Source organism: Chiloscyllium plagiosum, unplaced genomic scaffold (assembly GCF_037043375.1).
Source record: "Chiloscyllium plagiosum isolate Xiang-an unplaced genomic scaffold, Cpla_swu_hap1 HiC_scaffold_22, whole genome shotgun sequence".
Lineage (NCBI taxonomy): Eukaryota > Metazoa > Chordata > Chondrichthyes > Orectolobiformes > Hemiscylliidae > Chiloscyllium > Chiloscyllium plagiosum.
Genome location: NW_028270160.1, coordinates 57,939,625 through 57,967,327, shown reverse-complemented (window position 1 = coordinate 57,967,327; position 27,703 = coordinate 57,939,625). Strand labels below are relative to the sequence as shown.

The 27,703-nt window shown below is 41.4% G+C and overlaps 1 protein-coding gene across 2 annotated transcripts in view; it reads left to right on the top strand.

Moving 5' to 3' along the window:
- The window catches only part of rtkn2 (rhotekin 2), a 56,328-nt gene that overhangs the window by 15,664 nt on the left and 12,961 nt on the right, over positions 1-27,703 (top strand). The window contains exons 3-9 of one of the 2 annotated variants that reach the window (XM_043712309.2): positions 361-419; positions 8,800-8,853; positions 8,944-9,061; positions 11,775-11,975; positions 18,770-18,864; positions 23,186-23,292; positions 27,116-27,247. In XM_043712309.2, coding sequence (XP_043568244.2) covers positions 361-419; positions 8,800-8,853; positions 8,944-9,061; positions 11,775-11,975; positions 18,770-18,864; positions 23,186-23,292; positions 27,116-27,247 — 766 coding nt within the window. The remainder of the gene's footprint in view (positions 1-360; positions 420-8,799; positions 8,854-8,943; positions 9,062-11,774; positions 11,976-18,769; positions 18,865-23,185; positions 23,293-27,115; positions 27,248-27,703) is intronic. The other variant, XM_043712310.2, reaches the window with a different exon arrangement.

Genomic DNA, 27,703 nt, shown 5'->3' with positions numbered 1-27,703 from the left:
CTGTGTAGGCTATCCACAAAAAGTGCCATCTGGTGTTTTGGAAAGGAGTACTACTAGTGGAAAATTTTTTGAAAGTGTGCCTGAAAGGCCTGACTTCTTTCATACCATACAAACAAATACCTCTTTCTTCTTGATGAAGAATTGTAAAGTGCTTTCTGTGGTGGTGTTATTGTACTTCAATGTTGTCTTGTGAGTAGTATAATTTAGAAGCCATATTTGCAGTTCAGCAAATGATACAAGATGTTGCAATATTTTAGACGCATGTAACGTGCTGCCATTGTGAACTGTGTGTTAGTAAGTTGCCCTTTTCAAATCCGTATTTTGAGACCACATTTACTGTTTGTTCTCTCTTTTCTACAGGTTGTCAGATACTGAGATTAAACAGCATTCAGCATGTTCTGGAAAACTGGCAATATCTGGTACTATCATTTGTGTATCTACTTTATATTTATTTCAAATCCCTGTTACAAAGACAGCCTCGGATGTTCCTGTAAAGCGAAGCTGAGTTAATTAGCCCATGTTCTCTGGAGTTTAGAAGAATAAGAAACAATCTCACTGAAGTATACAAGCTTCTGAAGGGGCTTGATAACGCTGTGAGGGGCCAATCATTTGGGATTGAATTACTTCACTCAAAGGGCAGTGAATCTATGGAAATTTCAACCCAAGAAGGTTGTGAATGCTCCAATGGTAAATACATCTAAGGCTGGGATAGCCAGATGTTTGCTTTCAGGGAATGTAGGGCCATAGCAGATGGGAAAGTAGAGTTCACGCCCAAGATGTGCCACAGTTGCATTAAGTGGCAGAGCAAGTGTGATGGCCGCGTGATGCACTTTAATTTCTTTGGGCTGTGCTTCCTTCTGACGTCACAGTATTACCAGTTTCACCCTCCCTATCCTGGCCAGTTTCCCACCCTGCAGAAACATGAATTCATCCATGCTTGTTTCTTGATTCACACCAAGCCCTGTTGACCCTCCGCTCACTGACTTGCATCAAGTCCTTGTCCACAAACACTAGAGTATTAAAATTCCCATCTTCTGTTCAAATCTATCCATGGTCTTCCCCCATCAGTCTCTATAAACTCAACCAACCCCACAATGCTCTTAACTGACTGTATTACATTCTGATCTCTTATCCATTTCCCCATTCCGCTGGTTCTAAGCTCTGGAATTTCTATCTCTCTACATCTTAAAACACTGCATTAAATCTACTCCTTTGTCATTTAGTGTTCTAATACATGTTTCAGTATCATTATTTGTTTGATGCTCCTGTGAAGTGCTGTGGAATATTTTACTATGTTAAAAACACCATGTAAGTGCATTTTAGTGATCACTTACATGTTTGTAACTCTGACACTCATAGACTCATAGAGTCCTACAGCACGGAGACAGGCCCTTTGGCCCAAACTGGTCCATGCTGCCCAAAATGTCCGCAATAACCCCATTTCCCTAAATTGGCCAATATCCTTCTAATCCTTTCCTATCCATGTATTTGTCCAAATGCCTTTTAAAATGCAAGGTTTGTGAAGGTTTGTAGCTCAGGTTGAGGTTTAGGGTGTAGTTTTGCTTGCTGAGCTGTAGGTTTGATATCTAGACGTTTCGTTACCTGGCTAGGTAATATTATCAGTGGCAACCTCAAAGTGAAGCGAAGCTGTTGTCTCCTGCTTTCTATTTACATCTTTCTCCTGGATGGGGTTCCTGGGATTTGTGGTGATGTCATTTCCTGTTTGTTTTCTGACGGGTTGATAGATGGCATCTAGATCTATGCGTTTGTTTATGGCGTTGTGGTTGGAGTGCCAGGCCTCTAGGAATTCTCTGGCATGTCTTTGCTTAGCCTGTCCCAGGATAGATGTGTTGTCCCAGTCGAAATGGTGTTTTTTTTCATCCGTGTGTAGGGCTACGAGGGAGCGAGGGTCGTGTCTTTTTGTGCCAAGCTGGTGTTTGTGTATCCTGGTGGCTAACTTTCTTCCTGTTTGTCCTACATAGTGTTTGTGGCCGTCCTTGCATGGAATTTTGTAGATGACGTTGGTTTTGTCCGTGGGTTGTACTGGGTCTTTTAAGTTTGTTAATTTTTGTTTGAGAGCGTTGGTGGGTTTGTGTGCTACTAGGATTCTGAGGGGTCTTAGTCGTCTGGCTGTCATTTCTGAAACTTCTTTGATGTATGGTAAAGTGGTTAGGGTTTCTGGCTGTGTTTGGTCTGCTTGTCGTGGTTTGTTCTTGAGGAATCTGCGCACTGTATTATTTGAGTATCCGTTCTTCTTGAATGCGTTTCAGAAATGACAGCCAGACTACTAAGACCCCTCGGAATCCTAGTAGCACACAAACCCACCACACCCAAACGAAAATTAACAAACTTTAAAGACCCAGTACAACCCATGGACAAAGCCAACGTCATCTACAAAATTCCATGCAAGGACTGCCACAAACACTATGTAGGACAAACAGGAAGAAAGTTAGCCAGCAGGATACACAAACACCACCTAGCCACAAAAAGACACGACCCTCGCTCCCTCGTAGCCCTACACACAGATGAAAAGAAACACCATTTCGACTGGGACAACACATCTATCCTGGGACAGGCTAAGCAAAGACATGCCAGAGAATTCTTAGAGGTCTGGCACTCCAACCACAGTGCCATAAACAAACGCATAGATCTAGATGCCATCTATCAACCCCTCAGAAAATGAACAGGAAATGACATTACCACAAACCCTAGGAACCTCATCCAGGACAAACATGTAAGTAGAAAGCAGGAGACAACAGCTTCGCTTCTTTGGAGGTCGCCACTGATGATGTTACCTAGCCAGGTAATGAAACGTCTGGATATCAAACCTACAGCTCAGCGAGCAAACCTACACCCTAAGCCTTTTAAAATGTTGTTAATGTACCCGCCTCAAACACTTCCGCTGGCAGCTCATTCCATGTGTGTACTATCCTGTGTTAAAAAAAAAAAAGTTGCCCCTCCAGTTCCCTTTTATTCTTTCCCCTCTAACCTTAAACTGATGCCCTCGAGTCCTCAATTTCCCAACCCTGGGAAAAAGACTGCGTGCATTCACCCTATCCATGCCTCTCATGGATCTTATACAGCTCTATAAGATCCACCCTCAGTCTCGTACACTGTAAAGAGAAAGGTCCTAGCTTGTCCAACCTTTCCCTATAACTCAGACCATTAAGTGGAACTGAAAAATAAGAAAGGGATGATCACCTTATTGGGATTGTATTACAGCGCTCCCCCCCTCCCCCCCACCCTCCTCCCCCAATAGTCAAAGGGAAATTGAGAAACAAACTTGTAAGGAGATCTCAGCTATCTGTAAGAATAATAGGGTAGTTATGGTAGGGGATTTTAACTTTCCAAACATCGACTGGGACTGCCATAATGTTAAAGATTTAGATGGAGAGGAATTTAAGTGTGTACAAGACAATTTTCTGATTCAGTATGTGGATGTACCTATTAGAGAAGGTGCAAAACTTGACCTACTCTTGGGAAATAAGGCAAGGCAGGTGACTGAGGTGTCAATGGGGGACACTTTGGGGCCAGCGACCATAATTCTATTCGTTTTAAAATAGTGATGGAAAAGGATAGACCAGATCTAAAAGTTGAAGTTCTACATTGGAGAAAGGCCAATTTTGACGGTATTAGGCAAGAAAAACACACTTTCCTGTAATGAGATTTTTGGGATTCAAAAGACAATCAAACTTAGGAAGAAAGGTAGCTGAACAGATGTGAGGTGTCTTCTAATCTTAAGAAAATAAGTGCAGGAGTAGCCTTTATGGCACTTGAATCTGCATGCCATTCTGTATTTTGTTCTTTTTATACAGTTCCTTGAGATTAAGGATTCTTTTTAGATTAGATTAGATTCGATTCCGAAGAGTAACCCACCCATGATCCATTCCCATACTAATGCACCTATCACTGTGGACAATTTATCATGGCCAATTCACCTGACCTGCACATCTTTGGATGTCATGGTTTCATTCTGGTTCAATGGTTTGAAATGGCTAATAAGTCCAATGGTCAATCTATAGACTCTGCCACATGTGGGGTTGGTGATTAGATTAGATTCCCTACAGTATGGAAGCAGGTCCTTTGGCACAACAAGTCCACACCAAACCTTCAGACCCATTCCCCTACCCTATATTTACCCCTGACTAATGCATCTAACACCGTGGGCGGTTTGGCACGGCCGGTTCACCTGTCGTGCACATCTTTGGATTGTGGGAGGAAACCGGACCATCCTGAGGAGACCTACGCAGATGTGGGGAGAGTGTGCAGACTCCACGCGGATGGTTGCCTGGGGCGGGGATCGGGCCTGGGTCCCTGGTGCTGTGAGGTGGCAGTGCTAGCCACTGAGCGACCGTGCCGCCCAAAGATAGGTCTTTGAAAGATAGGTCAAATGAGGATTTGAAGGCTTTTGTGCTCCCTCTGACACCAGGTTTTCACCTCTGCATTGTCTGGTAGAAGTATTTCAATGTGTTGATGCTTTTCCAAATAAAGACATTCTCCATTTTGGGGCTGACCATAAATTAGTAGGCATGTATGTAAAATCTTTAGGAATGTTTTGAGGACATCCCTAAATGTAGTTCCCCAGGATCTCTCTCTCTGATTGGGTTTCAAGTAGACCAGTTGCTTTAGAAGATTCTCCTGCTCCTCAGATGCTGCCTGACCTGCTGTGCTTTTCCAGCATCACACTCTTGACTCTGATCTCCAGAATCTGCAGTCCTCACTTTCTCCCAGTTACTTTAGAAATCTATGGTCAGGCATACAATGTCATATCTTGCCCAACGTAGCTGATTTGGAATAGTAAATACCTTGATGCTGGATTAATTGTCTTGGAAGATGATGTTGCTGTTGGAGTGTACTTCTTGCCATTGTGTTTGAAGGACCTTGTGTAGCCACTGCTGGTTTACTTCTTCAGTTCTTTGAATTGCCTTCTTTAGATGTCTGGCCTGAACCCCATTTTCCTGTCTGTTCTCTTACAACCCTTGATACCACTACAGTTTAAGAATCTATCATAGCCTTGGACATGACTCCGCTTATACAGTTCTTTGGAGTAGAGAATTCTAAAGATTCTCAACACTCTGATAGAAGAAATCAGTCTAAGTAGAATGATTAAGGGACAGTGATAATTATTGATTTGAACCTGGATGTTGCCTGGTCTGGAGGGAAGGTCCTATGAGGAAAGGCTGAGAGACTTGGGTCTGTTCTCATTGGAAAGAAGAAGGCCAAGAGGGGATTTGATAGAGAGACATACAAGATGATCAGATGATTAGATAGGGTAGACAGTGGAAGTCTTTTTCCAAGGATGATGACGTCAGTTTGTATGAGGGGATATTGCTACAAATTGCGGGGTGATAGATTTAAGACAGATGTCAGAGGCAGGTTCTTTACTCAGAGAGTGGTAAGGGCATGGAATGCCCTGCCTGCCAATGTAGTTAACTTGGCCACGTTAGGGAGATTTAAACAATCCTTGGATAAGCACATGGATGATGATGATGGGATAGTGTAGGAGGATGGGCTTAGGTTAGTTTACAGGTTTGTGCAACATCGAGGGCCGAAGGGTCTGTTCTGCACTGTATTGTTCTATGTTCTAACTTTCGAAAGCTGATTGGAGGCAGATGTTCACAGGCAAAGGGACAGCTGGAAAATGGGAAGCCTTCAGAAATGAGATAACAAGAATCCAGAGAAAGTATATTCCTGTCAGGGTGAGAGGGAAGGCTGGTAGGTATAGGGAATGCTGGATGACTAAAGAAATTGAGGGTTTGGTTAAGAAAAAGAAGGAAGCATATGTCAGGTATAGAAGGACAGATCGAGTGAATCCTTAGAGTATAAGGGCAGTAGGAGTATACTTAAGAGGGAAATCAGGAGGGCAAAACGGGGACATGAGATGGCCTTGGCAAATAGAATTAAGGAGAATCCAAAGGGCTTTTACAAATATATTAAGGACAAAAGGGTAACTAGGGAGAGAATAGGGCCCCTCAAAGATCAGCAAGGCGGCCTTTGTGTGGAGCCACAGAAAATGGGAGAGATACTAAATGAAAATTTTGCATCAGTATTTACTGAGGAAAAGGATATGGAAGATATAGACTGTAGGGAAATAGATGGTGACATCTTGCAAAATGTCCAGATTACAGAGCAGGAAGTGCTAGATTTCTTGAAACGGTTAAAGGTGGATAAATCCCCAGGACCTGATCAGGTGTACCCAAGAACTCTGTGGAAAGCTAGAGAAGTGATTGATGGACCTCTTGCTGAGATATTTGTATCATCGATAGTCACAGGTGAGGTGCCGGAAGACTGGAGGTTGGCAAACGTGGTGCCACTGTTTAAGAAGGGCGGTAAAGACAAGCCAGGGAACTATAGACCGGTGAGGCTGACCTCGGTGGTGGGCAAGTTGTTGGAGGGGATCGTGAGGGACAGGACGTACATGTATTTGGAAAGGCAAGGACTGATTAGGGATAGTCAACATGGCTTTGTGCGGGGGAAATCATGTCTCAAACTTGATTGAGTTTTTTGAGGAAGTAACAAAGAAAATTGATGAGGGCAGAGCAATAGATGTGATCTATATGGACTTAAGTAAGGCATTCAACGAGGTTCCCCATGGGAGACTGATTCGCAAGGTTAGATCTCATGGAATGCAGGGAGAACTAGCCATTTGGATACAGAACTGGTCAAAGGTAGAAGACAGAGGGTGGTGGTGGAGGGTTGTTTTTCAGACTGGAGGCCTGTGACCAGTGGAGTGCCTCAAGGATTGGTGCTGGGTCCTCCATTTTTTGTCATTTACAAAAATGATTTGGATGCAAGCATAAGAGGTACAGTTAGTAAGTTTGCAGATGACACCAAAATTGGAGGTGTAGTGGACAGCGAAGAGGGTTACCTCAGATTACAACAGGATCTGGACCAGATGGGCCAATGGGCTGAGAAGTGGCAGATGGAGTTTAATTCATATAAATGCGAGGTGCTGCATTTTGGGAAAGCAAATCTTAGCAGGACCTATACACTTAATGGTAAGGTCCTAGAGAGTGTTGCTGAACAAAGAGACCTTGGAGTGCAGGTTCATAGCTCCTTGAAAGTGGAGTATGGAAGGGTCTGTTTCCATGCTGTACATCTCTATGACTCTATGTCCTTGTAAATTTCTTCCGCACTCTTTCCAGTTTAAGAACATCTTTTCTATAACAAGGTGACCAAAACCGAACACAATATTCCGAGTGCGGCCTCACCAATGTCTTGTATAACTGTAACATAACTTCTCAACTTCTATACTCAATGCCCTGGCTGAGAAGGCTAATATGCCAAAAGCCTCCTTCACTTTCTTGCCTATCTGTGACTCCATTTTCAAAGAACTGTGCATCTGAATACCAAGATCCCTCCATTCCACTACACTCCTTAAGGCCCTACCTTTCGCCATGAAACTCCTACCTGGATTTAGCTTTCCAATATGCAAGACCTCACACTTATCTATATTAAACTCCATTTGCCATTTCTTGGCCCACTTCCCCAGCTGATCAAGGTCCTGCTGTAATTTATGAGAACCTTCCTATGATCCACAATACTGCTTATTTTAGTGTCATCTGCAAACTTGCTAATTATGCCTTGTACATTCTCATCCAAATCATTGATATAGAATACAAACTGTAATGGGCCCAGCACTGACCGCTGAGGCACTCCATTAGGTATAGGGCTCCAGTCTGACAAGCATCCTTCCACTATTACCCTTTGCTCCCTACCATCAAGTCAGTTGTGTATCCAAATTGCCAGCTTGCTTTGGATTCCATGAGATCTAACGTTCCAGAGCAACCTACCACGTGGAACCTCTATTAAAGGCCTACTGAAATCCATATTAACTACGTCTACCGCCCTGCCCTCATCAACTTTCTGGTCACTTCATCAAATAATTCTAACAAAATTGTGAGGCATGATCTCCGATGCATAAAGCCATGCTGACTACTCCTAAGTGGGCGGCACGGTGGCACAGTGGTTAGCACTGCTGCCTCACAGTGCCAGAGACCCGGGTTCAATTCCCTCCTCAGGCGACTGACTGTGTGGAGTTTGCACATTTTCCCCGTGTCTGCGTGGGTTTCCTCCGAGTGCTCCGGTTTCCTCCCACAGTCCAAAGATGTGCTGGCCAGGTGAATTGGCCATGCTAAATTGCCCGTAGTGTTAGGTAAGGGGTAAATGTGGGGGTATGGGTGGGTTGCGCTTCGGCGGGTCGGTGTGGACTTGTTGGGCAGAAGGGCCTGTTTCCACACTGTAATGTAATGTAATGTAAAATGTAAAGAAACCCTGCCTTTCTAAATGCATGCATATCCTATCCCTCAGAATCTTCTCAACACTCTTCAGTACTAATCTTGTTTGGTCTTTTAACTTCCAAATATCCTCAATCTGGTAATACAAGGCTTTAAGTTGACTAACCCCTTGGCTATGCTGGGAGTCTGGCACCCAAACATGAATATTGAAATTGTCCATAAAGGTTTGTGCACTTTGACTTTATGCCCGCTTCTCAGTATAGTGAGCCCTGGTGAGGTGTATTACAGGTAGTTTGATTATATGGCTTCCAGTTGTCCTATCTCCATGCAGCTGCATTGGCTACCCACACTCATGGACATTACCTATGTCAACCTGTCAGGTTGTGATTGCACCCTTCACTCTGGTGGTGCTGTAACTTCTTCTGCAGATGTGTGAACAATAAATAGTACATTCTTCTTCAGCCATGTAAAATTGAAATTTGAACCTAAATTGCACAATTTCTGTTTGAGTAATTGCTGTACGATACCATTGAAAATTGATGATTATATTTTCTCATTGTAGATATTCGAATTCCGTTAATGTGGAAAGACTCTGATCATTTCAACAACCGGAGCAGTAAGTACTGAAAAGCATTGTTTGTTTTTGACTCTTTCTCTTCTCCTGAGCTCTCATTGTTTTAGTATTAACTTTGTCTCCTTGTGTTAGAGAGCCCACGTTTTGCTGTGTTTTGCCTGATGAAGATTCATACTCAGATTTTTGACACTGAGATGGTTATTGTGGATAAGACTGTTACTGACATCTGCTTTGAGAATTTGATGATTTTGTGAGTATTTTGAAACTATTTTGCATTGTGCATATGCTTTCATCCATTAACACTAAATGCGATGGAGAAATGCATTATTTTAGTTCCTAACAAAAGCGGAAGTTGCTGGAAAATCTCAGCAGGTTTGGAAGTATCTGTGAAGAGAAATCAGAGTTAACGTTTTATATCCGCTGACCCTTCCTCAGTTCTGACCTGAAGTGTTAACTCTGATTTCTCTTCACAGATACTACCATTCCTGCTGAGCTTTTCCAGTAACTTCAGTTTTTGTTTCTGATTTACAGCTTCCACAGTTCTTTTGGTTTTTATTTTAATCCCTAGTTAGTTTTTATACTTGTCAAGAAAGAGACCTGCATTTATATGGCACCTTTTCGTAACTGTAGGATGTTCCAAAGTGTTTTGTGACCAACCAAGTACTTTTGAGTTTGGACATTTTTGTAAATGACAGCCAATTTAAACAAAGCAAGGTCTAATGAACAGCAATGACACAAATGGCAAGGTCATTTGATTGATGTGCTGTTATGAGAGTATTGTTGACTAGGACACTGGGATGCATACCTCTTCCCTGTTTAGAATATGTGCCTTAGGTCATTTGCATTCACCTAAGACAGCAAACAGAGCTTCAATTATCCAAAGGTTTTAGGAGCTTAAATCCCAGCTTGTAAAAGTTTGGAATTTTTCAAATAATTTTAGAATGAGAGGTTAGAGGATTTGAAGGATACCATACACATTCTGAATGTACAGGACCAAAGTTGTCGTTACACGAGGACTGACCAACTGGAGTTTTATGTCTCAGTTCTGATTGCCACGCTTCAGAAGGATATATTGGCTTTGGAACAATTGCAGTGCAGACTCGCCAGAATGAAAGTGGAATTAAGAATCATAGAATTCCTGCAGTGCAGATAGAGGCCATTCGTCCCATCCAGTCTGCTCCCACCCTCTAAAGAGCATCCCACCCTATCCTTGTAACCCCACACTTTTACCATAGTTAGCGCAGCATAGCCTGCACACTACAGAGCAATTTAGCATAACCAATCCACCTAATGTGCATATCATTGGACTTGGGGAGGAAACTAGTGCACTTTGAGGAAACCAGACATGGGGAGAAAATCACCCAAGGCTGGAATCAAACCCAGGTCCCTGAGAGGCAGCAGTGTTAATTGATGAGTTATTATGCCACCCTACTAAATAGGTTATACGTGAGGTTAGGTTGCATACATTAAGCTTATGTTAGTTTGACCTTTAAAAGGTTAAGGATCAATGTAATTGCATTGTTTAGAATGATTAAAGAACGTTATGTTGTCGACAAAAAAAAGCTTACTTTTGGGGAATCCAGATCAAGGGAAGCAAAACCTTAAGATTGCAGTGATTGCTTCTTTCAAAGTAGAAATCTGGAACACACTTTTCCCCCAAACTGATGTAGTGACTGGGGGCTAGTTTAAAATAACTCAAAACTGGGATTGAGCATTTTTTGTTAGGCAGTGCTACTAAGGGCAATGAAGCACTACAGATAAATGGAGTTAAAATACTGGTGCAGCATGGTCTTATTGAATGGCAGAACAGGCTCAAAGGGGCTGCATGGCCTCTTCCTGTTCTGTGACTGAAATTCAACTATTGGAATGCTTTACTTATCTGCAATGACAATGTACACAGTTCCTACATTAATGACGAGGAAGGAATCAATAAGGCTTCCGTTGCTGCTGAAACTAGGCATCCTAAATTCCGTTTCAACCTTCTAAATCCAGTTCTTTCTCCAATGAGTCTGCCTTTTAAGGAATGGGCAGTTCTTAACCTTCCTTATTAATATTTAATTTGGCTTTGTTTTGGATAGCACCACTAAAATATTTTTTATCCAGAATGCAAGCTGCTTACCTCAGCTGAGTATCAATGCATAGCTTGTAGCTGGTCTGAGGGCAAATCTCTGAACAATGTTTCTTTAACTTATTGCTTCACTTGGATAGAATGTACAGTTGTTTTTCTTACAATGCAGGAAGAAGCCATTCAGCCTATCGATGTCTGTATTGACCTTCCAAAGAGCATCCCTGCCAGATCCATCCCCATAACCCCAAATGGGATTTTTGCATGCCAGTCCACCTAATCTGCACACGTTTGGACAGTGGGAGGTAACCAGAGCATCTGGCAGAAACCCATGCAGACACTGGGTGAAATTGCAAACTCCACACAGAAACCCATCAAAGCATGGAATCGGACTGTGTCCCTGGCACTGTGAGACAGCAGTGCTAACCATGTCACCCTAAATATCTTGAAAATACTATGATCTATATCTCACTGGAGCAGGCCATATTGCAACTTACGCCATTAGTTAGACTTCTACTTTCACTCTTTGGCAGAAAAATGTTTTTGAATGGCAGTGATTAACAATTATTATCTTAAAAGTGTGCTAATCCTATTTATTACCAGACTTCATATTCTGTGATTTGTTTAATAGGCAATTAATGTTCACTTCCGACAAGTTCTTTAATAAGGAGGCTAGAGATGAGAATCTCTCTATAAAGCAAAAAGCAGACGCCATAAACTGACCAATTCACGCCTCCAGTGATCTCTTAATCCCCTGATGTTAGTCATTTTTGAGCAATAATAATGGGGTGCAGCAATATCATGCTGGTGTTTTTCCAGCAAGTTTCAGTTTGTATCAGGAATTAATATGGTGGGAGTGTACCAATAACTCACTTCTTTTGGCACTGTTCCTGTATAGTGATGATGTGAAGCCAGAGTTCGAATTGACTTTGGAAGTATACAGTTCCTGCATGGAGGAGGGGACTTCTATTATCAACACTCCCAAGAGACTGGCCCGAAAACTCAGTACCTCTCTCAGCAGATCAACGGGAAAGAGACTCTCATCTGCACTGGAGAAAGGAGACCTTGACTCCTTCCTACGTGCTAACCCAGTAGCTGGGTGAGTTCTTTTCAAAATTCAGTTTGCTTTTTCTAAGCAATTGTACTTTGTATTAACAATAGTGTTGATTGACTTTTAATTTCAAGTAGAGTCACTAAACTGAACAGATACATGTATGAAAGTAAAATGTCACAGGTACTGAAAACCTGATGGTAAAACAGAAAATATTCAACAGGTCAGGCAGCATCTGTAGAAAGAGTTAACATTTCAAGATCAATGTAGAGTTCTGAATGGTTAACTCCAAAACCAATCCATTAATTTCAAAATCCTAAGACTACTTAAAATAGTAGGTTTTCTTATAAAATCAGTGTTGTAGTTCTCTGGTCCTGTGTTTGGAGTAACATCTTGTTAAAATCTGTCCCTGCATGAATTAATTGGTCCGTTGAAGGCTCCATTCTTTTACGAAGAGTACATAGTGAAGAAAATCTCTTTGTATTTATGATGACATTTTTGCTAATTCCTCCTCCAATCTCTCACGGCCGTTATACTCGCTATCAGAATTTTTTTTTGAGTCTTTCCTCTTGGATTGGAGAACTGCATATAAGACAACCTATTTTCTGAATTTGCCTTTTGCCACGGGTGTGTTTATGGGATGTTACTATATTGGAACAGTTACTATTTAGTAGTAAAATAATTTATTATTCTGTTAAGTTTTCTGATTTGAGTTAAATTATTGCAAGTTCCTCTTTCTCTTGTTGTATTATAACTATAGTTTTTGAATAAATTGTGTTTTGTCGTTTGACCAATCGAGTTGCATCTGGAACAAAGCACCTCACATTTACCTTTTTAAACAAGTAAAAGTTTTGGTCTAGGCTGCCTTCTTAATATATTTTGTGAGGGGGTTTGGTCTGATCTGGTCCATAAAACTCTAGAGAGTCCTTTTCATCAAGATTGAAGTGAAAAAGATCAATCTGGATATGCTATAATTAAAGAGCAATCAAAGAGGAAAGTTGCCTTAAAAGGGCGGAGGTGATGGTAGGCTTACTGAGGAGGATAATGATGACTAACAAATCTATCATAGTCAAAGGCCTGGTGGGGATCTGTTTAAATATGTCCAAGTGTTGCCTATGTGTGACAAGAAGGATGTAGAAGTTGTTTTCATTTCATTTGAGAAAGTAGCTAAACAAATGAAATGGCCGATGACTGGCCATGTGAGTATTGTTGATCCAAACAAAGTTGGTAGGTTGCGCAAGTGAGGTATTTGCATCACTATCAGAGGAGCTTTCTGGGGACGACAATCAGGTGAAAAATGCCAGCTTAAGTGCATATCCACAAGTACCAGAAGTGTACAGAGAACAGTTCAGGAATCTAAGAAGAGAACCTAGTCAAAAGTACATTGAGTTTGATAGGATCAAACAAAGTAATTTTGATAGGTGAATAAGGGCATTGCAAGTATATCAAACATATGACACTCTTAGGCGATTATTTTGGAAGAGTTTAAAAACTCACTTCGTGAAGTAGTGAAGGCGCAGAGAGTTAAAACTGCAAAAATAGCAATGGAAATAGCGATGATTTTGAGTTGGTTCATAAATCAAAGTTTGGCTTCCGACATCTATTTCTATCTGTGAGAGATAGAAATTCAGGAAAAGTGAAATCCGCAGATGGTGAGGGAAAAGCAGATCTCACAGAAGATAGTTTACCACAGGATAAAAAAGAAACCCATGATGGGGAAAGAGAAATAAAATAGCTCAGATGTTTTCACTCCAATAAAGTAGGGCACATGAAATCAATGTTGGTGATTTAGAAAAAGTACTGGGAGCACGGATGTGGGAAACAAGATAAGCCCTGAGGTATGTTGAAGTGGTAAAGGAAAGCACAGTAGAAGCTAAAAAGCTGCAAAAATGTACAGCCTGGTCACTGGTTGGTTGAGAAGAAAGTGCTGGATCTCTTTTAAAGAATTTATTTGCAAGGGTAAGGTTTATTCGTATATGCTAGGAGGAGCAGGTAAAGAAATTAAAATTTTAAAGAGATATAGAAGTCAATCTTTGGTGAGAGATGAGAAGATACACAATTCAGAAGAAATATTGCCAGAAAAGGTGGTAAAATGTGGAATTTGTGCTGAGGAGAGCAGTGTTCCATTATTCAAAATAAGGTTGCAGTATCTGATGAAGTGGTGGTAGGAGTAATAGAGGAATTCTTGGTTCAGGAATATAATTTATCCTTGGTAATGATATAGCTGGATCACAGATGGGAGTCATGCCTTCTGTGATTGAAAAGCCAGGGGAAAATCAGGCAACTGAGGTGGTTTAGGAAGTATATCCTGGGGATTTTCCTGACTGTGTGGTAACAAGGACACAAATCCACAGATTGAAGCAGGAGGAGAAATCAAAAAATGAAGATAAGGAAATTTTAAGTTCAGTTGTCAGAGGCTATGCATGATCAAATCTTTGAGAAGACAATGGAGCAGCAATGGCAGAAGTTTCTGGGAGTAATTTGGATGTACAACAGAAATTCAAAGAAGAAAGCACATACTAATGGGAGAATGAGTCAATAATGGCTGATAAGGGATGTCAGGGACAGCATAACAGCAAAAAAGAAAGCATATAATGTGGTGAAGATTAGTGGAAAGTCAGAAGATTGAGAAGCCTTTAAAAATCAGCAGAGGAAGAAAGCAACAAGAGGAAGAAGATAAAAAATGAGGGTAAGCTAACTAGTAATATAAAAGAAGATTGCAAGAATCTTTTTCTTATATAGAAGGTAAGGTAGAGGCAAGAGTCGATGTTGGACTATTGGAAAATTAGGCTGGAGAAGTAGTAAAGGGAAACCAAGAAATAGCAGAGAAACTGAATAGGTATTTTGCATCAGTTTTCATATTGGGATACATTAGCATATCAGAACTTCAAGAGGGTCGGGGACAGAGGTGAGTGTATTGGCCATCACTAAGGAAAAGATACTAGGAAAGCTGAAACGTTTGAAAGTGAATAAAACACCTGGACTAGATTGACTACACTTTCGGTTTTCTGAAGGAAATTGTAGAGGCATTGAAGATGAACTTTCAGGATTCACAGGAGTCAGGGAGGGTCCCAACGGACTGGAAAATGGTTAATGTAACATCCCCAATTAAGAAAAGAGGGAGGCAGAAGACAAGAAATTATAAGCTGATTAGACTGGCCTCAATCATTGGCAAGATTTTAGCGTTCCTTATTAAGAGATTGCAGATTACTTGCAAGTGCATAGTAAAATAGGATTGAGTCAACACGACTTCAAGGGGAGTTCATGGATGACAAATCTGTTAGCATTCTTTGGGGTGGTAATCGGCAAGTTAGACACGGCAGATCCAGTGGAGGTGATCTATTTGGATTTCTAGAAGGCATGTGATAAGGTGTTATACAGGAGGTTGCTAAGTACACATTGTATTGGGGCAAGGTACTGGCATAGACAGAGGATTGGCTGACTGGCAGAAAGCAGAGAGTGGGGATAAAGGGGTATTTTTCAAGAATGCAGCCAGTGAATAATAGAGCTCCACATGGCTCAGTGTTGGGATCACAATTATTCATGATATACTTCAACAATCTGGATAAAGGGACTAAGGGTTTTGTTGCTACATTTGCGGGTGACAAAGATAGGTGGAGGGACAGGTAGTGTTGAGGAAGCTGGCAGGCTGCAGAAGGACTTGAACAGCTAGGCAAGTGGGCAAAGAAGTGGCAGCTGGAATGCAATGTGGGAAAGTGTGAGATAAAGAATAGAGGTGTAGACTATTTTTCTAAAAGGGGAACAGCTTAAGAAATCTGAAGCTCAAAGCGGCTTAAGAGTCCTAGTTCAGGATTCTCTCAACGTTAATATGCAGGGTTGATTGGCAGTTGAGGCAAATGCAATATTGGCATCCATTTCAAGAGGACTAGAATACAAGAGCAAAACTGTGCTACTGAGGCTGTTTAAGGCTCATGTAAGACCGCATTTGAAGTATTATGAGCAGTTCTGGGCCCCATCTCTAAGGAAGGATGTGTTGGCATTAGGGAGGGTCCAGAGGAGGTTTACAAAACTGATCCCGGGGATCAACGGCTTGCCACATAAGCGGTTGAAGAATCTGGATCTGAAAATAATGGAGTTTTAAGGGATGAGAGGGAAGCTGATTGAAACTTTGAGAATATTGAGAGGCCTGGATAGAGCGGACGTGAAGATGTTTCCACTAATAGGAGAGGCTAGGACTGAAGGTGAAGAGACGACCCTTTAGAACTGAGATATGGAGGAATTTCTTTGGCCAGAAAGTGGTTAATCTGTGGAACTCATTGCTGCAGAAGGCTGTGGAGGCCGAGTCATTTAATATCTTTATGATAAGATGGATAGGTTCTTGATTAATAAGGTGATCAAGGATTAGGGGGGAAAGCCAGGAGAATATTTGAGTGACACATGGTGGAGCATACTCAAATGGCCTCATTCTGCTCTTATACCTTTTATGGTTTAATTTTGGATGAAGTTCTTTAGTTGGCCTGCATGGAACCCATTGACCCTAATAAGGACCAGCATTCTGCTTTCAGTGTACGAAGGCAGCTGAATCAATAGCTCCCCTCTGGAATTGGCGCTTTCCATCTTGAAATCGTGAGATATCTCGAACTCATTTCAAGTTGGCTGAGCTTACTCTAAAGTGTGGAATGGCCAGTGTTCTGTCAAATTCCCCAGATGAGCACCTTTGATCTGTAAACTTATCCGTTTTTGGCCCTCAAACCTCCACCCTCCACCTTGCCCTGATAATCAAACGTTAAATGTAGTATACATAGGCTAGTGATGTGGAACCAGATTCTGCCTCCAATTCCTGACCATAGAGTCATAGAGATGTACAGCATGGAAACAGACCCTTCGCTCCAACCTGTCCATGCCGACCAGATATGCCAACCCAATCTAGTCTCACCTGCCAGCGCCTGGCCCATATCCCTCCAAACCTTCCCTATTCATATACCCATCCAAATGCCTCTTAAATGTTGCAATTGTACCAGCCTCCACCACATCCTCTGGCAGCTCATTCCATACACGTACCACCCTCTGTGAAAATGTTGCCCCTTAGGTCTCTTTTATATCTTTCCCCTCACACTCTATACCTCTGCCCTCTAGTTCTGTACTCCCCGACCCCAGGGAAAAGACTTTGTCTATTTATCCTATCCATGCCCCTCAAAATTTTGTAAACCTCTGTAAGGTCACCCCTCAGCCTCCGACGCTTCAGGGAAAACAGCCCCAGCCTGTTCAGCCTCTCCCTATAGCTCAGATCCTCCAACCCTGGCAACATCCTTGTAAATCTTTTCTGAACCCTTTCAAGTTTCGCAACATCTTTCCGATAGGAAGGAGACCAGAATTGCATGCAATATTCCAACAGTGGCCTAACCAATGCACTGTACAGCCGCAACATGACCTCCCAACTCCTGGACTCATTACTCTGACCAATAAAGGAAAGCATACTAAACGCCACCTTCACTATCCTATCTACCTGCGACTCCACTTTCAAGGAGCTATGAACCTGCATTCCAAGGTCTCTTTGTTCAGCAATACTCCCTAGGACCTTACCATTAAGTGTATAAATCCTGCTAAAATTTGCTTCCCCAAAATGCAGCACCTCGCATTTACCTGAATTAAACTCCATCTGCCACTTCTCAGCCCATTGGCCCATCTGGTCCAGATCCTGTTGAAATCTGAGGTAACCCTCTTTGCTGTCCACTACACCTCCAATTTTGGTGTCATCTGCAAACTTACTAACTGTACCTCTTATGCTCGCATCCAAATCACTTTTGTAAATGACACAAAGTAGAGGGCCCAGCACCAATCATTGTGGCACTCCACTGGTCACATGCCTCCAGTCTGAAAAACTACCCTCCACCACCACCCTCTGTCTTCTACCTTTGAGCCAGTTCTGTATCCAATTGGCTAGTTCTCCCTGTATTCCATGAGATCTAACCTTGCTAATCAGTCTCCCATGGGGAAACCTTGTCGAACGCCTTACTAAAGTCCATGTAGATCACATCTACTGCTCTGCCCTCATCAATCTTCTTTGTTACTTCAAAAAACTCAAATCAAGTTTGTGAGACATGATTTACCCCGCACAAAGTCATGTTGACTATCCCTAATCAGTCCTTGCCTTTCCAAATACATGTACATCCTGTCCCTCAGGATTCCCTCCAACAACTTGCCCACCACCGAGGTCAGACTCCCCAGTCTATAGTTCCCTGGCTTGTCTTTACCGCCCTTCTTAAACAGTGGCACCACGTTTGCCAATCTCCAGACTTCACTTCCTCATAGGAATGTCTATGTTGTCCTCTTACAGCCCAGATCTAGTGAATTTAATACCCCAGTGTTTGACTGACAAGTCAGTCTGGGAAATATTTTTCTGCTCTCTCTTCTGACATTGTGGCAGTGTTGTTAGGTTTTTTTGCAATCACTTTATTGGTGCACAGTTGGTGCAAGATGAAAAGAATACTAAAGCTGGGTACTGCATCCAATAACTGATTAGGCGAGATGTTTGGTCCTAAATTACATTATCAGGAAGACCGGACCCAGGGCATGTCTAGCATGCTTTGGTCTCAGGCCATCTGTAAACTTATGATTTGTAAAGCCCTCCACAGCTAGAGGTTTCCTTGCCTCATATCTGACTCATTGATGGAGGTTGATCACAGTGCTTAACCAACAACTCCATTAATTTAAGGCCAGCTAAGTTAATTTTTGTATTATTTGGCCGAGTAATTTCAATGTTCTACAGCTAACAAGGTTTGCTGAATGTGTGCAATCTGATATTTGTCTGCAGTGTCTGGCTGGTGTGCTCAGTAGAGATTACAATAAGTAACATTGTGCTCTTTCCCCATCCCAAACAGTGGTACCAAATATTACCTCCTCGCAGAAGCCACACTTAAACTTGATGATGTTGAAGACAACTTCCGAACACACTGTCTCACCATCCTGGGAAATGGTGAGTGCACATCACTTTACAATTACGAGCTCTTTATTACTAGGTGTTACCATCTAAGCCCGACATCATCATCTCTAGTTAGTTGGATTCTTGCAGGATTTGTCGTATTATCTCCTTCCTTCAGCTTCTAATCCTACACTGTGCTACTGGTAACCTCACCTGTCTAACATCCTTTCTCCAGAGAGTGGACAGCATGTGGATCTTTCTATCATGTGGATTGTTAAGATGGATAGATCCATTTAAGGTGAACCTACATAAGTGCAAGAGGTAGGAAGGTGTGCTGACAATGTACAGAGGAATAGGGTGGGAGGACACTTCTCTATAGCATAAACACCAGTTGGGCCAAATGGCCTTTTACTGTGCTGTTAACTTTCTAATCCTCTTGGTGCTCTGTTTTCTCAGTCCAGCAGTGAGTGGATTCCATGTTACTTTGATTGAATGACGCTTGATTGTTCAAACAGTCATAGAGTCATCGAGATGTACAGCATGGAAACAGACCTTCAGTCCGACTCATCCATGCCAACCATATCTCTCAGAACCCTTCCTATTCATTTACGCATCCAGATGCCTTTTAAATGCTGCAATTGTACCAGCCTCCACCACTTCCTCTGGCAGCTCATTCCATACATGCACCACCCTCTGTGTGGAAAAAGTTACCACTTAGGTCCCTTTTAAACTTTTCGCCTTTCACCCTAAACCTATGTCTTCTCGTTCTGGACTCCCCCATCCTAGGGGGAGTTTAGATAGGTTAAATAGACAAAGTCTATTATCTATCCATGCCCCTTATGATTTTATAAACCTTGAGAAGGTCACCCCTCAGCATCCGACTTTTCAGGGAAAACAGCCCCAGCCTAATCAGTCTCTCCCTGCAGCTCAAATCCTCCAACCCTGGCAACATCCTTGTAAATCTTTTCTGAACCCTTTCTACTTTCATAACATCCTTCCGATAGGAAGGAGACCAGAATTGCATGCAATATTCCAAAAGTGGCTTAACCAATGTCCTGTACAGCCACAACATGACCTCCAACTCCTGTACTCAATACTCTGACCAGTAAAGGAAAGCATACCAAACTCCTCCTTCACTATCCTATCTACCTGCGACTCGACTTTCAACTATGAACCTGCACTCCGCGGTCTCTTTGTTCAGCAAAACTCCTCAAGACCTTACTATTAAGTGTATAAGTCCTGCTCTGATCTGCCTTTCCAAAATGCAGCATCTCACATTTATCTAAATTAAACTCCATCTACCACTCCTCAGCTCATTGGTCCATCTGATCCAGATCCCGTTGAAACCTGAGGTAACCTTCGCTGTCCACTTCTTCTCCTCCAATTTTGGTTTCATGTGCAAACTTGTGAACTATGCCTCCTATGTACACATCCAAATCATTCATATAAATGATGAAAAGTAGTGGACCCAGCACTGATCCTTGTGGCACTCCACTGGTCACAGGCCTCCAATCTGAAAATCAACTCTCCAACACCACCCTCTGTCTTCTATGTTTGAGCCAATTCTGTATCCAAATGGTTAGTTCTCCCTATATTCCATGAGATCTAACCTTGCTAACCAGTGTCCCATGGGGAGCCTTGTCGAATACCTTACTGAAGTCCATATAGATCATGTCCACTGCTCTGCCCTCATCAATCCTCTGTATTACCTCTTCAAAACAAAACTCAATCAAGCCATGTTGACTATCCCTAATCAGTCCTTGCTTTTCCAAATACATGTAAATCCTGTCCCTCAGGATTCCCTGCAATAACTTGCCTGCCATTGACGTCAGGCTCACTGGTCTATAGTTCCCTGGCTTGTCCTTACCACCCTTCTTAAACAGTGGCACCACGTTAGCCAACCTCCAGTGTACTGGCACCTCACCTGTGACTATCGATGATACAAATATCTCAGGCCCAGCAATCACTTCTCTAGCTTCCCACAGAGTTCTAGGGTACACCTGATCAGGTCTTAGGGATTTATCCACTTTAATGCATTTCAAGAAATCCAGCACCACTACCTCTGTAATATGGACATTTTTCAAGATGTCACCATCTATTTCCCCACATTCTATATCTTCCACCACTTCTCCACACTAAACACTGATGCAAACTACTCTGTTAGTATCTCCCCCATCTCCTGTGTCTCCACATAGAGGCCGCCTTGCTGATCTTTGAGGGACCCTATTCTCTCACAAGTTACCCTTTTGTCCTTAATGTATTTATAAAAACCCTTTTGGATTCTCCTTAACTCTATTTACCAAAGCTATCTCATGTCCCCTTTTTGCCCTCCTGATTTCCCTCGTAAGTGTACTCCTAATGCCTTTGTATTCTCCTAAGGATTCTCTCGATCTCTCCCGTCTATACCTGACATATGCTTCCTCCTTTTTCTTCACCAAAATCTCAATTTCTCTCATCATCCAGCATTCCCTACACCAACCAGTCTTTCCTTTCAGGAATATATTGTCTCTGGATTCTCATTATCTCAGTTTTGAAGGCTTCCCATTTTCCAGCTGTCCCTTTACCTGCGAACATCTGTCCCCAGTTAGCTTTTGAATGTTCTTGCCTAATACTTTCAAAATTAGCCTTTCTCCAATTTAAAACCTTAAATTTCCATTGTGCCATCTCTCAGAATTTTATAACTGAAGGGAGTGTTAATCTTCAATCAAAATGGAGATGATGTTCATGGTTTCTTTTTCACACACCTGGTTTATTTTTACCTCGTGCATTGCTTGCATGTATTAATCCATAATCCTCTGATTCCAGAACAATCCTGGATGCCTGGCAACATTATCTAAGTGCATTTTACATACATCGATTGAAACCATTTCTGTGAGAGTTGACATTAATGATCATTTAAACACTGATAGATAATAGACAGTTACATCTATTGGAGTATGCACTTAGCTTTGCATTTTTGCAAACTGCATACTTAGGCAGTTGAATTTTTTTTCAAAGATCGTTTAAGATATTTCTCCCCAACACAAGGTGAATAGTAAGTGATGAATGTTTAATACAATTTAATTAAGTTTGTGTTCTTATTGAAAAATTGTAGAATATTTGTTTTAAATAGCCATGCTTTCTTATTCTATTCATTCAGTGCCAGTCAATTATTATCTATCCCTAATTGCTTTTGAGGCGATAGTAATGGTGAGTTGCTTTCTTGATCTACTGTATGTAAATATACCCATAATGCTGCCAATGAAGGCTTTTTGACCCAATGACAGAAAGGAAACAGCATTTATTGTTCTAAGTCCAGGATAATGTGTGAGCCAGTGATGGTGTTTCCATTTACCTGTTGCTTGTATTCTTCTAAATGGCAAAGGTTGCTGGTTTGGAGCTCCTGTCAAAATACACCTTAAATCTTCACTTCCTCCATTTCAGCACATGGTCTGTGCCATCTACAAGATGCACAGTTGAAATTGTATAAGCCTGTCCTTGCCATTAGCCGAAGATGGGATGTGATTGTCTATTTACTTTATGCATGTAGAATGCACTGTCTTTGTGATTATTATATAGGTCTGTAGGAATTATTGAATATTAGCAATGATCTGAGTAATGGATAGTTAATGAAGGAACTGACTTTCATATTGAATATATTTTACCAGTACAGTCAGAGATAAGGACTCTGAGTTAAGACTGAAACCTCCCAAGTATTTCCTTCTGGGGAAAATAAAGTTACGGATTTGCTTTCAGATTTCCCTTCCTGTCCCATTTAGGTCATAGCCTAACTGGGCATTTGAGACCATGTACTGCCTATGAATTATGAATGATACAAGTGCTAGAGTGGTAGACCTGACTCATTCAGATGTGGTTTGGAGGTCTGAGTGCATTGTAGGTCTCAGATTTAAAATTTGTTCCACTTCTGACTGTCTCCTGTGGGAACACTGGCTGTCTAAATTTGAACTGTGAAAAATAACCTTCAGAGCGTTATGTTTGTTAAGTTATTTAACAGGAGAAAGTGAGGACTGCAGATGCTGGAGATCAGAGCTGAAAATGTGTTGCCGGAAAAGCGCAACAGGTCAGGCAGCATCCAAGGAACAGGAGAATCGACGTTTCGGGCATAAGCCCTTCTTCAGGGGTTATGAAGCCCTGAAGAAGGGCTTATGCCCGAAACGTCGATTCTCCTGTTCCTTGGTTGCTACCTGACCTGCTGCGCTTTTCCGGCAACACATTTTCAGCTAAGTTATTTAACAGGTAATTCTGGCCAGATCTTATTCAAATGTCCTGGGTATCTATCCAACGACTAATATTTCAGCTATTTCTCCAGTAGGTGCAAAGTATTATGTAGAAAGTGTAACCACAGTAATTTTGAATATGATGTTTTGCTCTCTAGAGGAATCATCTTTTTGGTTGCCCTTATATGGAAATTTGTGCTGCCGATTAGTAATTCAACCAGCATGCATGACCATGGACATGATGACTGGGTACCTTAATCTGGAGGTAAGGCTGACCGCATCCATAGCTTGGATTCTTGTCCCATTTCAGGTTGTCCTTGGTGTGCATACCAAAATGGTATTTTGTCCATATGGTTTCCAAAAAGGCCCTTTTGCTCTGGTCCCAGAAATTTCTCAGTGCTACGAGAATTAAAAAGCAGCTGCCTTTTCTTCAATTAAAATAAAGCACAAACCTTTGCAGACTACTTTCTTCACGAAGATTTGCCTCTTTCTGCCTCCCCAGTCTCTGTAGCAATATTATATTCTTGGTTTTGAGAAATACAGAAAATTCACTGCACAGATGGCCATTCAGCTCATCCTGCTTCTGCAAGCCAAAAAAAGACCTATCCGGCCTAATCCCATAATATACTTAATTTCTTCCAGATGCTCCATATGCTTTACAGCCAAGGAAGTATATTTGAAATGTAGTCACTGTTGGAATGTACAACACAGTAAATTCCATAACTCCTACAAACTGCATTCAGTTGCTTTGTACTTAATCTGGCAGCACTACATTAGTTACTTCACAGTGTGGCATTCTTCCATCTATCATATAGTGCACTTTCTCTGTCAAGCACACTGGTGGAGATTATATACTTGCTTGCAAAGTTTTGCTCAGCCAGGTTACCCTAGTTTTAAAGCTGACCAACTGGCAATCTGACCATAGGAAAGACCTAATAAAACAGCCTCCAACCTGGCATTCTGCTATCATTGATTTGTGTTGAAGTAATTTGCATTGAAACTGAGAATGCAGGTGAATGATGGGAATTTGATTTTGGACTGTCATTGCAGATGCATTTTGGTAAGATCAGGGGAAGGTCACTCTGCTCCTTTATTAGCAACATGGGGGCTGTGCGTGTTTAAACTTGCTGCTTTCATCATGTAGATAATGGGAAAATGATGGAGCAACTCCTGTAATAAAAGAAGGACTAAATGCAAAAACTTATTATCTCAATTTTGCATATCAGCAGTTTAAATCTACATAGTCTGTAAGATAGCACCAGAAAATACAAGCCAGATTAAGGAAAAACTGATGTGTGTATGTATACAGATGGTTAGATGTGATTACTGGAGAGTATTTGCATAGTGTTTCCATATTGTTACTCTAAGCACATCACCAGTGAGCATAACAGCCTCTGTCGTAACTGTTAACAGCTGGCTTTGATTGAAATCTTCAAGTGTATTTAAAACAGTCAACTAATCCTGTTTGTGCCAAATGTGAGCATGTAGAACTGGTAGTTCATTTACTGAAGCAAATTGCAAATTCTTTTCTAATTGCCTATTCAGATAAAGTATTTTTCTTATTGAGGTAGACATTAGTTTTAAGTGTCAAGCAACCTCCATTGTCACAAACAATTCAGTGACAGGTTTCATTCTAACCATCCCCTAAATCTATTTCATGCAATGGAGTGATTACTGGCATTTGGAAAGATTCAATGAGCTGGTCAAGTGTGACTACAGTAATTGAACTCAGTCTATCACTATTTATAATGGGCTCTTGTGGTGTAGTAGTGACCCTAACTTTGAACCAGCAGGCTAGATTCAGAGGGTAGCACACATGAAGCAGGTTGTTTAAAACATCTGTCACTCTTTAAATCAGTTACTCCAGTTAGCACAGAATTCCGCATCTGAAGGAATTCTTTTTTCTATCCAGAGAAATCCTTGCTCACCTCTACTTTTTTTTAACCATGACGAAATCACTCATATTTCTAATTAAACGCCCACTTTACAAGCATAGACCATCATAGATTTATAAAGGCATACATCTTGGGAACAGAACAGACCCTTTTGTCCAACTAGTCCAAGCTGACTATGTTCCCAAGTTAAAGTAGTCCCACTTGCCTGTTTTGGCCCATTTCCCTCCAAACCTTTCCTATTCGTGTACTTATCCAAATGACTTTTAAATGTTGTAACTATCTGCATCCACCACTTCCTCTGGCAGTTCATTCCACTTGCAATCACTCTCTTTGTTAAAAAAAACTTGTCCCTATGTCTACAGTTAGTAGATCATCTTTGTTGTGTGGTACTGTGAGTGGGAACACAGCTGATGCATACATACATAGTTGGATTGTCGATGCTATCTGTGACTAAATGCTGCCATTGGTCTTCTGGCAGTGATTAAGAATCACATGTAGAAACATTGAAAATAGTTACATAAATAGGCCATTTGGCCTGTTCCAACATTCAATATGATCATGGCTGATCATCCTACTCAGCACCCTGTTCCTGCTTTCTCTCCATACTTTTTGAGCCCTTTAGCCTTAAAAACTACATCTATTTCCTTGAAAACATGCAATGTTTTGGCCTCAACCTCTTTCTGTGAAAGAGAATATCACAGGCTTACCTGTCTCTACATTAAGAAATTTCTTCTCACTCAGAGTGGCCAGCAGTTTTTGAGTCTGGTGAACTATTCCCATCACCTTTCCCTGACGTGATGTTTTAGCTCATAAGAACATAGGTGTAGGACATTTAGACCCTTGAACCTGTTTCGCCATTCTAGATCATGGCTGATCATCTAACATGATGCCATGTTCTTATGGTATCCCTATATCTCTTGATGTCATTAACATCTATAAATCTATCAATCTCTACCTTGAACATACTTGATGACTGAGCGTCCAGAGCCCTTCAGGGTAAAGAATTCAAAAGCTTCTCTGTCATCTGAGTGAAGGAATTCCTCTTCATTCCTTCTCCTGTCATAATCACACCTTATTTACAGTGAAATGCCTTGGGGGTGGCACTGTGGTACTCATTTCTTATAGGCAGTTTGATTTTATTGTGGTAAAAGGAATAAAATGGCAGCAAATCAGCTGTTATGCAAAAGAGAGGGGCAACTTTCCCAGTATTTAATAGGAAACCACTTTTGCAAAATTGAATTTTAAAACACCGGGCACTCTTCCAGTATCTAGTCCCAGAGCTAATTTATTTTCCATGTTGTTTCTATCAACTCAATAAAACCAAATTTCAAAGTGAATGTCTCCATCGTTTAATCGATTATTTTACTCACCATGTCAAACCAGATTTTCGATGCCTTTTTCTCGTGCTCCGCCATTCCTTCTGTAGATGAAGTTAGTGTAAATAGCAATTTCAAACAACCTAAAAGTCTTGAATGCCTCTATTGTCTGGTAGCTCTTCGATATCCCTCCAAGTAAATACCACTTGTGTTGACAGATCATGCAAATAAAAAATAACTTGTCAAAGTATTCACTGGCGCAGATAAAATTTATACTGATAAGCAGTGAAGCATTTTGTACCAGCAAAGTAAGTTTCAAATGTTTGAAGTCATTCACGATATCAGTTACATATTTTATTAGTCATATTAAGAAACCTGTTTTGCCCTAAAGCAACACAAGTAAGTGTAGCCCACAATGGGCCTCTTCTGTAAGTAAATACTACCCGACAAAGAATAAAGATTATCGAATCCTTTCATGAGCTGCTTCCACCCCCTATTCACTCCTCTTTTCACAATGTACAACACATTTTAAGTGAGATCTTTTGTTTGCCACCTCTTCTTGTCTGCTGATATAGCTGAAGCAAGACAGCTTTTTAGATATTGTGATGATCACATTGAAAGAAACCCGGAGGGGCTGTTTGAATCTTGGAAATCACGCCGTTGTGCAGTTCTAAACAGATTGGTACATGCACTTCATTCCTGGAACACTGTCATATTTAGGAATATTCAGTCATTTGAACTGATTGCCTTAATTTTTAATTAGTGTGAATCTGTCAGGCTGGAGAGTGGATATGATGGGGGGGGGGGGGGGGAGCGGTGGCAGTGGCGGTAGACTGTTTGTGAATGGTCATTCAAAGGCTGCATATCTTTCTTCCAGCAAATGGTAGGAGGCCTGTCTAACTGGACAAGGCTATACTGTGTCCTGAGAAGTGGCTATCTCACGGCATATTACTCTCCTGAAGAAATCGAGGCACGAGTGGATCCCACGTTGAAAATAGCCATTGATAAGGTGCAGTATTAGTCCAATGGTTGAGGATTTTTCTTGTTTGATTGGGTGAAGTAATACTGGAGCGAAAATAGAGGCGGAATTATTATCTCATGTGTTACCAACAACGCTGGACTGTTTAGCAGTAAATAATCTACATTATCCCATTTGAAATTGCTGACAATATTGATAAGAGTCTGCAGACCTCCAGTTGAGCAAACTTCTTGTTTAGTGCAAGGGCTCTTGTCCATGATTAATCAATTTCCAAAGTTAATTATTTTTCTTAGACTCACTTTTATCTGTGTGTAATAAAAACAAAGTACTGGAAAGCTCAGCAAGTTTGGCAGCATCTGTCTGTGGAGAGAGAAACAGAGTTAATGTTTCAAGTCCAATGACTCTTTGGAGCAACTCCTTTGCATTGGATTCAAAACAATAACTCTCTTGCTCTCTCCACAGATGCTGCCAAATAATCTGATACTT